At 55.4% G+C, this 16100-nt stretch overlaps 1 protein-coding gene across 7 annotated transcripts in view; it reads left to right on the top strand.

Annotated features, from left to right (window-relative positions):
* Positions 1–16100, top strand: part of COL27A1 (collagen type XXVII alpha 1 chain) — a 158596-nt gene that overhangs the window by 97333 nt on the left and 45163 nt on the right. For all 7 annotated transcript variants that reach the window (XM_016961506.4, XM_016961507.4, XM_054659009.2 and 4 more), the window contains 9 exons: positions 1147–1200; positions 1439–1492; positions 7075–7128; positions 12881–12934; positions 13451–13495; positions 13593–13637; positions 13949–14002; positions 15091–15144; positions 16030–16083. In XM_016961506.4, coding sequence (XP_016816995.3) covers positions 1147–1200; positions 1439–1492; positions 7075–7128; positions 12881–12934; positions 13451–13495; positions 13593–13637; positions 13949–14002; positions 15091–15144; positions 16030–16083 — 468 coding nt within the window. The remainder of the gene's footprint in view (positions 1–1146; positions 1201–1438; positions 1493–7074; positions 7129–12880; positions 12935–13450; positions 13496–13592; positions 13638–13948; positions 14003–15090; positions 15145–16029; positions 16084–16100) is intronic.

Here is a 16100-nt window from a genome sequence, read left to right as displayed (position 1 = left end):
CTTCCCCTTCTGCTCCTCCTCCTTTTAAATTCAGCTTTTTATCTTGAAATTTTAAATTTAACTTTTTATTTTGAAATAATGACAGATTCACAAGAAGTTGCAAAAAATAGTACCCTTCACCCTGTTTCTTCCAGTGGTAGCATCTTACGTAATGATAGCACAACATCAAAGCCAACTCTGGCCTTCTGCTGTTGCTCAAATGTCCCATGTCCCTTCTCACCTACAAACCATTGACTGCGCCATTCCCTTAGCCAAATGCTTTCTTCCCATTGCCATCTGCCTCCACCCTTTCTGCCCAGATGCTCTTCATTATCCTTCAGCTCTTGGGTCAAGAGGGACTTCCCGAGGGAAGCTTTCCCTGACCGGCTCTGCCCCCAAGTGGGTCAAGTCCTCCAATAATAACACCTTAGCACCATGACCCCCACCCTCACTGCACTGTGTCTCTTACAACCCTCTGAGTGCCTTGCTCCATGGGAGCAGGGCTGCTCACCATTGTATATTCAGAGTCTCGCAGATAGTGTCAGACACATAGTAGGTGCTCAATAAATATTTGCTGGCTGGGTGGATACAAGAAACAGAGCCTCACGAAAACAGAGCCAAGATTCGAACCCAGAGCACCTACCTTCTGGCTGGAGCTGTCTGCTACACTGCCAACTCTGCCCAGTGTGTCTGGATTGGTCGAGAGGGAATGAGTTATGTCTCTGATTCTCTAGCATCTCATCTAGGTTTGGACAGAGAGTTTGGAGAGTGAAAGACATGCCTTCTCTTGCTGTTTCTGCCTCAGCAAGCCTAGCCCAGGGGATGCCAGGCCTAATGAGGACCAACATGATGTGGGCCAGGATCAAAGGGGACAGTGTAATTAGTGCTTCCTTAATCAGGACCATCCTTGGAGGGAAATTCACTGCGTGGCCCACTACAGGGGATGCTGAGGCCTTCCGGGGCTTGCCAGAGGTCTTGGCTTCCTCTGAGTGAAATCCCAGATCCCCACCTGGGTGATGTGGCCATGAACTAGGCAGGGACCCTCTAGGGACCTTGAGCAAACCCCTACCTCTCTTTGAGCCTCTGGATGGCCCTCTGCACCTGCCTCCCACAGAGCCACCCCACAGCCATAGCCGTGACCTGCCTGCATTGCTGTCTCCATCACAGGGTGATCGTGGCATGATGGGACCCCCAGGCGTGCCTGGACCCAAGGGGTCGATGGTAAGGAGTAAGTCTGCATCCTCTTGCCCTCTCCTGTTGCAGCCTTGAGTGACAGCTCTGCTCTCCTCCATGAACTGCTTACCCCAGACGTTCAGAATGACCAGCTCCCTCTTTGTCCAGGGGGCCTAGCTGCTGTCCTCCTGGCTTTGCACTGGGGCTGAGCCGACCGAGGTGGGACTGAAGGAGGAAGGGGCACCTTCCATAGCTGATTCCTCCTTTGTCTTCTCTGTCTTGGCAGGGTCATCCTGGAATGCCAGGTGGTATGGGGACCCCTGGAGAGCCTGGACCCCAGGTAAGCAAAGCCCTCGTGATCCCTAAGCTCAAACCACTGTCAGATAAGGGTTAGGTGGCTGGGTGTGGCGGCTCACACCTGTAATCTCAGCACTTCGGGAGGCCGATCACTTGAGGCCAGAGTTCAAGACCAGCCTGACAAACATACCGAAACCTTGTCTCTACTGAAAATACAAAAATTCGCTGGGCGTGGTGACACGCATTTGTAATCCCAGATACTCAGTAGGCTGAGGCATGAGAATCGCTTGAACCCAGAAGGCAGAGGTTGCAGTGAGCCAAGATCGTGCCACTGCACTCTGCCTGGATGATAGAGCTAGACCCTGTCTCAAAAAAAAGAAAGGAAAAGAAAGAAAGAGACAGAGAAAAACAAAGAAAGAAAGAAAGAAAAAGAAAGAAAGAAAGAAAGAAAGAAAGAAAGAAAGAAAGAAAGAAAGAAAGAAAAGAAAGAGGAAAAAAGACAGAAAGAAGAGGAGAAAAAAGAAAGGAGGGAGGGAGGGTGGGAGGGGAGGAAGAAAGGAAAGAAAGGAAAAGAAAAGAAAGGAAGGAAGGAAGGAAGGAAGAACAGAAGAGTAGAGAAGAGGAGAAAAAGAATAAGGGTTAGGAGTTCAAGCCTCAGAATCAGAGAGACCTGGGGAGAATCCCAGCTACACCACTCTCTGACTATAATCCTGGGGCAGATCTGACTGTATTCCTGGGGCAGATCATTTAACTTCTCTGAGCCTGAATTTTGCTCATTTGAAAAACAGAAAAAAGAATCCTGGTCAGGATAGTGTGATCGTGTGGGTTAAATGGAAGCGTGGGGCTAATGTTCATTACAGAATGGTGTTTGTTCCCTGGAAGCATTTTGGTTATTAGCAGCATTATTGCTTTTGTCCATTCACTCATTCACTCTGTAGTTACTGAGCGATAAGTGCTTGTGGGCAGTTTCAGGAGCTGGGTGAAGGGGCCCAATCTCCACTCACTGCAACCTCCACCTCCTGGGTTCAAGAGATTCTCGTGCCTCAGCCTCCCTAGTAGCTGGGATCACAAGCGTGTGCCACCACACCCAGCTAATTCTTGTATTTTTAGTAGAGATGGGGTTTTGGCAGTTCCAGGAGCTGGGGATGTCGCAGCAAGAAAGGTAGAAAGTGGTCCCTTCCTTTGGAGCGTGTAGTCTGGTATGGGAGGCAGGGTAGATAGAACCCAGTAAGTGATATCTGTTCTGGAAGAGCAGGCACAAAGATGGGAAATGCTGGACAAACAGGGCTGAGGGTCCTCAGGGGCCTGGGCTTCTCATGATGACTGAGGAAGCAGGGTTGGTGGGAGGCTCTCAAGGCAGAGTGGTGGGAGAGGCTGGGAGAGCTGGGGGAAGGGTGCGGCCAGGAGTACTCAAGTTCAAGAGCCCCTTCTCCTTCCCAGGGGTGATGATGTGCAGGGGGTGGGGGTGGGCTTGCTCTCATTTGGAGCAGGTAGAACTTGCTTCAGATCCCTGTTTCTGCCAATGGAGGATGGAAACTAGGAAAGGGCACTAGCTTCAGCCAAAGCCAGGGGTCAGGGCTGGGAGCCCAGTCCGAGGTGGGCTTGGGGAAGGTGGGGAGGGTGTGGGGGTAGAGGGACCAGCCCAGGCACAGATCCGGAGGTAGGGCTGAGGGGCGATGAGCTCAGGTTGCCTGGGTGTCTCCAAAGTCCAGACTGAGGAGTTCCCTGGGGTCTGATGAGGAAGGGCCCTGAATCCTTTCATGGTTTGAACCCAGGGGAAGCTCGCATAAACCTGTTCTCTACTGTGATTAGGGAAGCAAGGCCAACTCAGCTCCTACACTTTTTCATGCACCTGCTGTGTGCTAGCATAAGCTCCTCCCTGGAGGTACAAAAATGGTAAGAAAGAGTTCCAGCTCTTAAGACTCTCACTGTCTGGTGGGGCTGTCAAGTATAAACATTCTCTCCATCATTAACAGACTTTTATCGAGCACCTACTCTGTGCCAGGCCACGCCAGGGACCGAGGAGGGACAGGGGTGGACTAGTCCAAGGGTGAGAGGCCTGGATATAGGTGACCGTCACCCAGAGGAGAAGGCATCAGCACCAGGGCACTCTGTCCATCCTCATGATTCTTTGGACAAGTTGGAACGTTCTTGAGGAGCACAGTTGGAAGCAGAAGCCAGCACTCTGGGCTCCCAGTGACATATTTTTGCCCTGTTCTTGAGAAGGAGGAAAAGTCACATCTGGCCCAGGGCTGGAGGAGCTGGCAGTGTGGAAGTAGGACTGTTGGGGTAGAAGCAGGGGGTCAGAGGACCAGCATTCTGGTCAGGGGGCTAGCACGGCTGGCCGAGGCACCCAGCTTGGAATGCAAGGGCCCGGCCTCCCTCCCAGTGGTCAGAGATAGAGTGATTGGAGCCCTCAGCATGGGGGGTGCCCAGAGTAGGGCCGAAGCCTGAGTACAAGGATGCTGGGGGTACATCATCGAGTTCTATCCCCGGCACCCCTGCACCTCAGCCGTCCTGGGCCTGTCTCCCCATCTGTCTAGTGGGAGGAGGAAAGCCAGGAAAGGAGTCACTGGGACACAATGGAAGGCCAGTGGGAGATGGGGAAAGAGTGGGGATATTCAGGCCAATACAGAGAAGAAGGGGCAAGCCTCCTCTGAATCCCTCGCCTCCCTGGCTCCACTCACCTCCCCACCCCGCCCCGTCTCCTCAGTGCTTCCCCCTGTTCAGTGGGTTGGCTCAGGCTTGGTGAAATCAGACGGTCACTTACTGCTGTTTCTGATCCCAAGGTTGCCATGGTCCCCCACTGCTACGGTACAGGGCTGGTCCCTTGGATCTCTTGGGGTTCCTCCTGGCCAGCGACACTGGGGAAGCCAGCTAGCACGGAGGCCCAGAAAACCACCTTCAGAATCAGATACATGGGGGTGAAATTCTGGCTCCCCGACTTGCCAGCTGCGGGATTGTTGGCAACATTCATAGCTTCTCTGACCCTCAGTTTCCCCATCTGTAAGTCAGCATGATGCCACCTGGAGTATGAGATTGTCATCAGAAATGGTGCAGTGCATGATGTGGTGTCTCACAGCCCTCCTGCATAACTGTGTGCTTCATGAATGGTGATAACTATTTGTTAGAGATGATCATTGCCACTATTATGAGTAAGGCTACTACGATTAAAAGTGACATTTCTGGTGATATTGTTCACACCTGATTAGCATTTTCCCACTTTATCCATCACTTTCACCTCCATGTTGTCCGATAGCACATTGAGATCTATCAAGATTATTATCCCCAGGCCAGGCGTGATGGCTCATGCCTGTAATCCCAGCACTTTGGGAGGCCGAGGTTGGCGGATCACGAGGTCAGGAGATCAAGACCAGCCTGGCTAACACAGTGAAACCCCGTCTCTACTAAAAAACAGAAAAAAATTAGCCGGGCATGGCGGCGGGCGCCTGTAGTCCCAGCTACTCGGGAGGCTGAGGCAGGAGAATGGTGTGAACCTGGGAGGCGGAGCTTGCAGTGAGCCAAGATAGCACCACTGCACTCCAGCCTGGGCGACAGAGCAAGACTCCATCTCAAAAAACAAAAAGATTATTATCCCCATTATTGGGGGTGGGAGTGAGGCCCTGGGACCTGCCTAGGGTCGCCCTGGGACCTGCCTAGGGTCACCCAGTGACCAGAGTTGGGTCTAGCATTCAATTCTGACCTCCTCCTGCCTTGCGAGAGCAGGCAGCTACCTTTTCCTGAGGACTTTGTCACTTCACCTTCTAGAAACTCTAGGGGGTAAGGACTCTTCTATCCCCATTTTATAGATGACAAAACTGAGGCCCAGTGAGTTGAAGTAACGTGCCTAAGATGGCACAATTAGTAAGTGGCCGAACTGGCATGTGAGCCCAGGTTCTCCAGTGCTACAGCCTGCTCTTTTCAGCACTCTATGCCTTGATGTAGAGACTTGGCTCCCAAAATTTCCCAGTGGTGCATTGCATGCCTTCTGAGCTCTGAGATCACTCTATAAAATGGCCCATTCTCACCCAGTCTTTCTGTTCTCCACCATCCGGGAGTCAGAACTGCCTTTTATGGGGCCAAGCCCGGGTCCACACCCTGCTTGCTCTGCTGACGAAGGGTCAGCCTGGGACCCAGCCCCTCACATCAGCCCCTCCACAGCAGCTGTTGGAGGGTCTGCCGGGTGATAGCGGCTGGGTTCACACCCCTCAAAGCCATGGGGAAAGGGAAATGGGAAAGTCAAGAGTTCGTTCTGAGGCACCAGATGGGGCTGGGCCTCTCCCTGGTATTCAGAGGAGGGATGAGACTGGCTCTGCCTTGCAAAAGGAGCACGCCCAGTCTGAGAATTGCTGCAGGAGCTGGGAGGCTCCTGGAGCTGGCAGAGGGTCCTGGCTGGCCGGTGGATGAAGTTGCTGCTTGAGGTCTCTCAAGCTGGGCCTGGAATCGGGGTGGGGGTGGGGGAGACATTAGGCAGAGGGGTGGCCTGCTTCCCATCTTCTGCTGTGTTCCCTCCCTTCCCACCCTCTGCCCTCTTCAGTTCATGTGCTCCTTTTTCATTCAGCAGATTCCTGAGTGTCTGTCGTGCACCTGTGCCAGGCCAGGTGCTGAGAATTCCAAGAACTAAACTGGCCCTCTCACCCTGTCTCTCTTGCCCCTCTTGTCGTCTCTTCATCAAAACCAAGATGGCTGCCCATTTGCCCGGGGCTGGGCCTTGCTCCCTTCTCATGCCACCCCACCCACTTTTCTGCCTCTGCCTCCCCTCTCCTTCTCTCTTTCTTGATCCTCTCCCACTCTGCCCTCTCTGCCTCCCAAGCTCACCCCAGGCCTGTGTTCTCAGTTCTTCCTCCTCCTCTTTTCCCTGGGAGAAAATATTCAGGAAAATATTGGGTGTCAGGGTGGAGGTGAGGGACAGAACTTGGGTCACCAGATTCTCCTTTCTGGTGGGGGAGAGAAAGGGAGATGAGGATTTGAGGAGACCTTTTGTTATACATGTCATTGTAGTCTGGATGCAGTGGCTCACACCTGTAATCCCAGCAATTTGGGAGGCTGAGGCAGGAGGATCACTTGAGCCTAGGAGTTTAAGATCAGGCTGGTCAAGATAGTGAGACCCTGTCTCCACAAAAATAAGAAAATTAGCTGGGCATGATGTTGCATGCCTGCAATCCTAGCTACTCAGGAGGCTGAGGCGGGGGGATCACTTGAGCCCGGAGCTCAAGGCTGCACTGCACTCCAGCCCAGGCCACAGAGCAAGATCCTCTCTCAATAAATACATAAATGAATGAATGAATGGCATCGTATCTTCTCATTGTTGATTTTGAGGAAAAGGAGAAGAAAATGTCATGCAGGGGGCCTTATCCCCACTCCCCAGACTCCCAGGAAAGGTCGAGGCCCATCCCCCTATAGCCCAGGGCATTGGCTGTGTTCGAGGCTGTGGCTCGCCTGCTGCTTTCCCCAGTGAGCCAGGTGCCCAGTCCTTCCATGTGGAGGCTGCTGGGGCCCCGGCAGCTTCTGAACATGCCCGTCTGAGGGCTGCAGGCCTTCAAGCTTTGCCCCACACTCCCAGCCCCCCGTGTTGCTCTCACTTCCTAAAAAGGGGCCTCTCCAAACTCTTTCTCCTCTTCCCAGGGTCCTCCAGGATCTCGAGGCCCACCAGGCATGAGGGGAGCAAAGGGACGTCGGGTAAGTCGAGCCCAGCTCCTGGGGGCTGATGCTGGTGGGGGGGGCACACTTGGAACAGGGTCATCTGCCAGAGACGGCCTGGTCTTTGCCCCTAGCCCAGCTCTGGGATCTGTGACTTTCATAGCACAAGGCAAGGTTCTAGGCTCACCCTGGACCTGTCTCTAGGGGTGGGACCCCACCCCTCTTTCCAACTCATTTCTCAGCCTTGCTATCCACCAGGCACAGTCGGGCTCTCTGGTACCAGTTCTTTGTTCATTCATTTATTCAACCAGCACTTATTTAGCACCTACTGTCTGGCGGACACTGTTGGAGGCTCTACAGGTATTGTGGTGAACAGGACAGACATAACCCCTGCCTGCCCTTGTGAGCCAGTCAACAAGTGAATCAAACCACTTGGCAGATGCAGGTGATAAAATACAGGGTCATCAGCACATGGACTGAGGAAGTATTAGCAGCCTGGAAGCCCAGAGGAGGACCCTACCTGGGCAGGGTACTAAGGAAGGACTTTAGGAGAGGGCAGTGCTTGAGCTGATGCCAGCTTCCTGGCAGGGGACTGGTAGGGGAAGACCTGAAGGTGATACAGGAGGTGGATGCTTAGGTATCCTCAGGGTCAAAAGAGGGACGAGGGAGAGGGATGGGGCTGGGACTTAGCAGGCACCAAGCGAGGCAGGGCCTCAAAAGCCACAGCTATACTCCAAGGGCATTGGGAGGCTGCAGGGGGTTTTAAACAAGGCTTCCCTGAGCAGTCACCGGAAGTAATCGCCAGCACTTAATCTATGCCAGATACTGCCTGTCGCACACATTAACTCATTTAATCCTCAACACTACCCTGTCATGTAGGTGCTATTCTCATTCCCATTTTATTATTATTTTATTATTGGATTACTTAACCTTTCTCCCAGAAAGCCTTTGATTCCTGGGATAAACTAGGTGCTATGTGATTCAGCCCAAGCCCTGAACACCTCTGAGCCTCCACTCCACTCCCAGAGAGGCACAGAGAGGTTGAGTCACTTACCTCAAGTTGCACAGCTAAAAAGTGGCAGAGCTGGGATTTGAACCCAGGGAATCTGGCTCATTTGCATACTGAATTCAGCCTTATTTTCAATCACACAGGGAGGGTTGACAGGATGGTCTGCCAGCAATAGGTATACAGGCGTGGGGCCGTGCAGCCTTATTGTAAAGAGAAAGTGAGATGGTGCAGGTGGTGCCGGCAGCCCAGGCCTGATATCCAAGCTCCATACGGGGGGATCTGTGATTATTATTCTCCTCTTGGCTGGATTTCAAGTGGTTTTACAATTTCCCCCAAACCAGATGGCCTGAGCAGCCGGCCTGGAAGAGGGAAGATTAAAAGGCATTCCTGTGGCCCGGCAGGGTCCCTCCGGTGCCCATGTCCTCTGGGTCGGGGGGGGGGTCTCTTCAAACGGGCCTTGGGCCAAGGGCAGCCAGGCTCCATCCGGATCCTCTGTACCTCCCCTCCTGCCCCAGGAAGCTGGATTTCCTGGAGGGTGAGCTGCATGGGCCCAGGCCCCCTGCCCTGCCTCAGGCGCGGGGCTCAGGCCCCCTTCAACTCACTGGGCTCCCTTCAACCATCTCCACCACCCCTTCCCAGCAGTGGCTTGAAGAACATATTCCTGCTTAAGGAAGCACAGGCTTCCAACCTCGTCAGTGTCTCCCGGGCTGGGAGGGGAGCATCAGGAACATGAGCCCCTCTCCCCACTGGGTTTGTCAGGAATGCACAACCTATGAGATCGGCCCCCTGGGTCTCCTGCCAAACAGGCTGCCCTTCGCCACCTCCTAGAGGAGGTGACTGAAGGTGGGGAACCTACAGAGGCACCCACCGTGCCTGTGAAAGAGCTTGATTCTGGGCAAGTCCTGATCAGCTCCTGGTTTGCCCTGTGCCCTTAGCAAGGCCTTGTGGTGCTCTGTGCCTCAGTTTCCCCATATGTGCCACGGGGAATGGGCCTGGAGGTCTGCAAGGCCTTGCCTGCTTTCCTGCCTATGTGTAGGACGGGCCCTGCTCCCCACCCCACCGCCCACCCGAGGAAGAATGAGCACTGAGAGTTCATGGCCAGGGGCAAGGGAGGCTCTCACCCTCTGTTCTTGGTGAGGATGCTGACTAGAACCTGGGCCCACCAGCCCCAGTGAAAAGAATGAGGACTCTGGGGTCAGATGGGCCTACGGCAAGTCTCAGCACCCCCGGTTCCCAGCTGTGGAACCCCAGGCCGGTTTCTTAACCTCTCAGAGCCTTTCTCCCACCTGCTCAGGTGAGAGACTTTAATTCCTCCTTCCGAGGGGGTCGTAAGGACCCCAAGATTCCAGTGCCTCGGGCCAACTCTTCCCCTGCCTGTGGGTGTTAGAGCTTAGCCGACCTTGCCCAAATCCAGGCTCTTCCTCTTGGATCTTAGACCTTGGGCCACTGATTTCCCCTCCCTGAGCCTTCACTTCTCCCTCCGTAAAATGGGTCGGCAACAGAACAAAGCTGGTGGGCTGGCTGTGGGGACTCAGTCACTTCCTGAGCACCTTGAACTTGCTGCAGGGTGGCAGCACGTGATGGTGTGTGCTCATTCCCGCTTGTTCATCGGCCCCTTTTTCACAAGAGCTGTGGTTGGCCAGATTTTCTGTCCCAGGCAGGAGCTCCTCCCCACCAAGCCTGACCCCAGGCCTGGCTGGAGGGCGGTCTCCAGCGTGCCTGCAGACATCTTCCTCGAGGAGCGGATACAAGAGAGCAGACAGGTAGCTCTGATAGAAACCCAAGCTTCCCTCCAGCAGGCGGGGCGGGGGTGGGCCTGCCCAGGTTCATTTAGGGAAGGAGGCAGCAGGACTGGGGAACCTGCGGGATGAACTGTTGAGTGGCCCAGAGCAAGGGTTAGAGTGTGCGGCTGTTCTCGCCCCTCTCCCTGCCCTGTGGAGCTGGGGAGACAGGGTGGCTGGTGGCCCCACTACTGCCTCCTCCTCTCTCTTAAGCCAAGCCAGCTTCTCCCGGGTTCTCTGGTGCTCTGCTGGGATAGTGAGTTCTCTCAGATAAGAGGGATTTTAGACATTGTCTTCTCCAACACCAGGCCCCAGTGTGCAGCCTTCCTGGCAGGATCCTCTGGGCCCTGACCTGTATACCCCCGGTGACGGGGAGCTCACTCCATTTCTGAAAAACAGTGACAGGTAGTGGTGAAAGAAATGGATGTCCAGCTGACTTGGTCTCAAATTCTGGCTCCTCCATTTCCTAGCTGTGTGACCATAGGCAAGTTCACCACCATCCTGAGCCTGTTTCTTTCCCTGTGAAAGGAGGATAACAGCTTTCACTGCTCCTGCGGTGGCTGCTACTGCTCTATTATTATTTGATGACTTAACCTTTCTCCCAGAAAGCCTTTGATTCCTGGGATAAACAAGGTGCTGTGGGCTTCAGGCCAAGCCCTCAACACCTCTGAGCCTCCACTCCCTCCCAGAGCTATCCCTTTCTAGGGAGGTGTATGTCTCAGCGAGAGACAGAGCTCAGAGCCAGAGATCATCCCTCAGGACGGTTCAGTTGTCTGCCATCAGCTCAGCCCCTGTCCCAGCTCCCATGACCTGACATGGCCCCACCCCATGTGGCTCCAGCTCCGCCAGGCCTGTGCCCATGAATCACGGGTGTTAAGCCTAATGACATGGTGTGACAGTGTCCACGTGAGCCTGAGACTGAGGCCCGGAGAGGAGATGGGGTTTTTCGGGGTCACACAGCAAACCAGCAACAGGCTACGGCTAGCACCTGAGCCCCGTAATGCCCCCTAGAGATGGCTTGTTTAGGAGTTCATCAAACCGCAGCTTGAATCTGTGAAAATTCTCAACTGGTTTTACACAGCATAGTGTGAACTGCCTGAGGAAGGGACTGAGCCCAGATTCCCCAAGCCACTCCTGTGTCCCTGCCTCTGGGGAGGCTGCCCCCTCCCCTGGCAGAGCCTGGCAGGGATGGAACTAGCCATTCTTAAGCACTTTCTGCGTGCCAGGCACTGAGCTGCCTGTGGGCATCGCCTCCTGTCTTGAGGGAGAGATTTCTTGTGCCCATTTCAGAAAAAAGAAATGGAGTCTCAGTGAGGAGCAGTCACTTGTCCCCAGACACATTTCCTGAGCAGCCCGGTGCCTAGGGCTGGACCCCACAATGGGCACCAGGCCCTGGGCTTGGAGATGCTGAGGACAGCATCTCCCAGCTGAGCCTTGGCCTTGCCCGGTGGCTCCCTGTTCCAGGATTATTTGATCAGTGGGGTGCTCTTTAAGGCTGCGGTGTGGGATTGAAGCATAGGGAGCTCCAGGCAGCTGAGAAGTGGAATTTTCACTTTGTTGGCCCAATTATTCATTGAAAATTTCCTTGTTTGATTTTTTTTTTTTTTTTGAGATGGAGTCTCGCTCTGTCGCCCAGGCTGGAGTGCAGTGGTGCGATCTCCACTCACTGCAAGCTCCGCCTCCTGGGTTCAAGCAATTCTCCTACTTCAGCCTCCTGAGTAGCTGGGACTACAGGCACACACCACCACGCCTAGCTAATTTTTGTATTTATAGTAGAGATGGGGTTTCACCATGTTGGTCAGGCTGGTCTTGAACTCCTGACCTCATGATCCACCCACCTCAGCCTCCCAAAGTGCTGGGATTACAGGCGTGAGCCACTGTGCCCAGCCTTCCTTGTTTGATTTTTAAATGATTTATCTTCATTTAGTTTTCTCATTCCCCATCCTCCCCCACCTAGACACTTCCCCAGTTCCTTTTATCTGGGGGAGTATTGTGGGCTGGTCCCCTGGGCTCCCGGGCCAGGATGGGCTGGCCTCCTCCACAGGACACTCCTGTCCTCCCAACACAGACCGCTTGAGACCCCCTAGAGAACACAGCCTGCTCTGTTTTCCACGGGTTTTTCCAGGAGACCCCAGCCCATCTGCGTCTCTGTGGGAGCGGCCCTGGAGGGGACACACGTGGGGCAGTGGGTGGAGCCCACATGGGGGATGAGAGCGGCCAATGTGTTAGGGACCTTAGCTAAGTCACTTCCCTTGGCTGGGCCTTAGTATTCCCATCTGTGCAGGGGGGATGGGGGTGGACTCCACCTGCCCCTGGGGTCTCCCAGCAATCAGGGACCAAGACTCCTGTGTCAGGGGTCAGGCCTGAGCCCAGGGCTCCAGGGAGCAGTAGCCTGACTCCCACTCCCTCATGCAAAATCCTGCCCTGTTCCTGCCCCCAACTCATGGGCTCTTCCTCTGTGAGCTGGGCTGTATTCGTTGTATGTCTGGCTAGAGATGGGGCTGCTCCACACATCTGGGAAGGACATGCAGGTTCTTCCCAGGTCCTGCTCTGTCAGTTTCCCCTGAGGGCTGTGGCCCACACACCTGTTTCTGCCCCGTGTGTGCTCTGGGAATGGCACATGGCAGCAGAGTCTGAAGAGTTGGCCGTGTGGACGTGACCACGTGTAACTCAATTGCGGCCCTCAGTCTCCACGTCTGTGAAATGGATTGGCTGGGTGACCCCCAAGGTCTCTCTGAACAGGGCCATTAGTGCCCCAGCCCCCTTCTGGAAGCGTCAGCCTCTAGCTGAGTCTACTCATGCTGCGGCCTCTGCAGAGCTGTCTCGAAGGCGCTGCACAAGGGTGACCACCTCAGTGGGGAGTGTGTGGGAAGTGGGAGGAGGAGGGGGCCGGGGCTTGTGCAGGGGAAGGCCCCAGGCTCGGAGCAGCCCCGCCCTCCTGGTTCTCGGCCCGAGGGAGACCCCTGCTGTCTGGTGTGCTAGTCCCTTTTTCCTATTCCAGGGCCCCCGAGGACCGGACGGACCAGCTGGGGAGCAAGGGTCCAGGGGCCTGAAGGTACCGACCCCTAGGGCCTGCCCTTCCTCACTCCTCCGACACTGGGTCAGGAATCATGAACAAGGCTCACACCTCCTCAGAACAACGCCCCTTAGGGACAACAAAGGGAGCCCCATGGAGGCTGCAGGGCTCTTTCTGAGAGCTCAGCCCTTCCACTCCTCCTGACCCCTCACTGCAAGCCCAATAAAGAGAAAGCAAGAAAGGAGGAGGGAGATCATACACATCCTCAGACCCTTTCCCTGGACCCCAAACCCCACCAGGCTCCTGACAGCCGAGACTGCTTCTGGCAGCCCCATCCCTTAGGAAGGGGTCCTTGGTTCTCCACCTGGAGCAGCTGGTGACGGTGGCGAGCCACTCCCCTTGTCAGGCCTTAGTTTTCCCATCTGCACCATGGAAAGGGGGCAGACTCTGTGGCCTCAAACGGGTTCCTTTTATCTCCCATGTGGAGGGGTCCCTTTTTGGGGAACAGTCCTCCCAAGCACCCTCTCCCACCTTCACGTGCTCTGCTTCCCACAGGGCCCTCCAGGACCCCAGGGCAGACCAGGCCGGCCTGGACAGCAGGTACGTCAGGCCAAGGCCAAGCAGGCCAGCCGCAGGCCCCCTCCCTGCTCCCTGCTTTGTGATCTGAGCCTGTAATGACCCCCACATGTGCTTCCAGGGTGTGGCTGGTGAGCGAGGCCACTTGGGCTCGAGAGGCTTTCCTGTAAGTAGCACCAGTTCTTGAAATTCTCTACATGGGGCTTTTGATGGGGGTGGGGGGCGGGTGCGGTGCTGATAATAACCACTTTTACCAAGGTCCTGTCCTTCTGTGGAAACCCCGAAGGTTCTGGTTGCCCACCTGCCCTGCACTGAAGCTCCTCCAGCACATCCCCTCTTCTCTGGGTCTCAGCCTTTCCATCTGTCACCCGGTGTGGGAGGAGGGGACCCAAATACACTAGGATGGCTTGCTTGAAGTCAAGACAGGGCAGAGAAGGCCATGGAGGGCCTAAGGTCACCTTTGCCTTGTCTCTGCAGGGCATCCCGGGTCCCTCAGGTCCCCCAGGCACCAAGGGCCTCCCAGGAGAACCGGTAAGAGCCCTTTCCTTCCCTCTTCTGCTTCTTTGCCACTGGCACCTGGGGGTGTGGGCCAGGTGGTCAGATAAGGAGAAGGGTTGGAAAGGGACCATGCCTGGCCTCTAACCCCCTGTGGGCCAGGCCTTGGGGTTGGTGGCGAGCACTAAGCCAGGAGCTCTGGGTTTGAGGCTCAGCTCACTTGGCCTCCAGCCTGTTTTCTTGCCAGGAAAATGGGGGTGATTGTCTCTGCCTTGCCATTCTGTTGTGAAGATGAAATGCGAAAATGTATAGGGAGTGCTTGGCACAGGGAAAGGCAGGAGGGAGGGAGGTGAAGATAAGAGTAAACGAACAAGCTGACCGGGAACTGCAGAGTCCAGCATGGCTGAAGTGGAAAGCGGGACCTCAGAAAGGGCAGGAGGAGGCAGCAGGCTCCAGTCGCCCAAGGCCACGGGACACTGTACTTTTTGTCCCAAGGGCAACAGGGAACCATGGAAGGGCTTGAAGCAGAAAGGGCGATCTGCTTGCCTTCCAGAAGATGTCCCTGGGAGGACAGGTGTGGGGGGACAGTCCAGGAGCCCCATGAGGAGGCTGGAGAGTGGTGCTACAAGAGATAGCAGAGAGAGGACAGAATCTCCAGGGGGCTAGAAGGATGACTCCTGCACAGGGCAGGGGAGGACAGGAGGCTCCCATCCTCAAGGCCGCTGCTGCATTCCCACATCTTGAGGCCCAAGGAGTCACCCTTTTGAACGGTGGGTTGGCTGGGGGTGGGGGTTTCCAGACATGGATCCGAGGTGGAAGAGCGTTCCAGGCAGGGGCAACAGATGAGCAAGACTCAAGAGCTAGGAGGTTTCTGATCAGGGAGGGCCCCCTGGGCTTTAGGTGGGTGGATAGGAGAGTGTGCAGCTGTGTTGGAGGGAGTATGACAGATACCAGTGGTGAAGAGGGGCTGCAGACACCAGGACCCTCGGTGTGGCTGGGGCGGACTAGGGGTGTGCTTCAGAGTCCCCGGTTCTGGGAGTCAGCTCCCTCATTCACCCCTCCAGATCCCAAAGAGGGCCCAGTCTGGCCTCTCCCAACTGTCTGTGTGTCTGTCTGTCTTCCAGGGCCCTCAGGGACCCCAGGGGCCAGTTGGGCCTCCAGGAGAGATGGGACCCAAGGTGAGTGTGAGAGACCCTTATTCATCCCATGATGCTGCTAGGGATGTATCAGCCCTTCCCTTCCCTCCTCCCCAGGAGCCTCTTTCTGCCATTCCCTGTCCTGGCCCAGGGAGATGGTCATGTACCGTGTAGTTCAGAGAAGGGTGGACGCCCTGGCAGAGAGGGTAGATCCATCCTGGTGGCATAGGTTGAGGAGCTGGCTCCTAGTCCAGGGGCATTGGGTGGGACACAGAGGTACCAGGACCCTTGTGGGGGTTGGCATCGCCTCTTTGGGCATCACTGGAAGCATGGATGCTTCCCAACCTTGACCTTGCTGGGACTTTGCCCCAGCAGAGGTTTGACTGTCCATCCAGCCCCCAAGGGTCATGCAGCAAGGAACTTGGAAGGAGCCTCGGACACCCCTGCCTTATCCAGAGGGAAAAACCAAGCCCCAGGGTTTATGCAAGGGCTGCAGCCATGCCCACGGTGATAACTCAGGGCTGCTTCCCATCCGCCTCACGCTGGCTAAGCTGTAGAGAGAAGGGTTAGAATCACTTGGCCCTAAACACAGCATCCAATGGCTTCCTCCCCCGTCTTTTTGTGAATCATGAAATTTTCTTCCCTCTGCTTGCCAAAGGGCTCCTAGTGTGGTAAACCACACTTGTGGGGCGGGAGAAGGCTCTAGAAGCCTCTGGGTAGTCCCAAAGCTCAGCCAGCCTGGGCCCACCCCCAGCCCCCTAGTTCCAGCTCCAAGCTCCAAGAAGCTACAGGCTGCTCCCACCTCTGCATCTCTTGTACTGTGTGACCCTGGGTGTTCTCTTGCCCTCTTGGAGCCTCAGTTACCCCCTTGCTTACAACCAGGGGGCAGCTCTTGCTCTAGGAGGGACCAATGGCGTTTTCTTTCAGGGGCCGCCGGGTGCAGTGGGAGAACCGGGCCTTCCTGGGGAAGCCGGGATGAAGGTGAGGTGGGATGAAAG

The sequence above is a fragment of the Pan troglodytes genome, chromosome 11 (assembly GCF_028858775.2).
Source record: "Pan troglodytes isolate AG18354 chromosome 11, NHGRI_mPanTro3-v2.0_pri, whole genome shotgun sequence".
Classification (NCBI taxonomy): Eukaryota; Metazoa; Chordata; class Mammalia; order Primates; family Hominidae; genus Pan; species Pan troglodytes.
The sequence above is the reverse complement of the archived record's forward strand: the minus strand, read 5'-3'. Positions and strand labels throughout refer to the sequence as shown.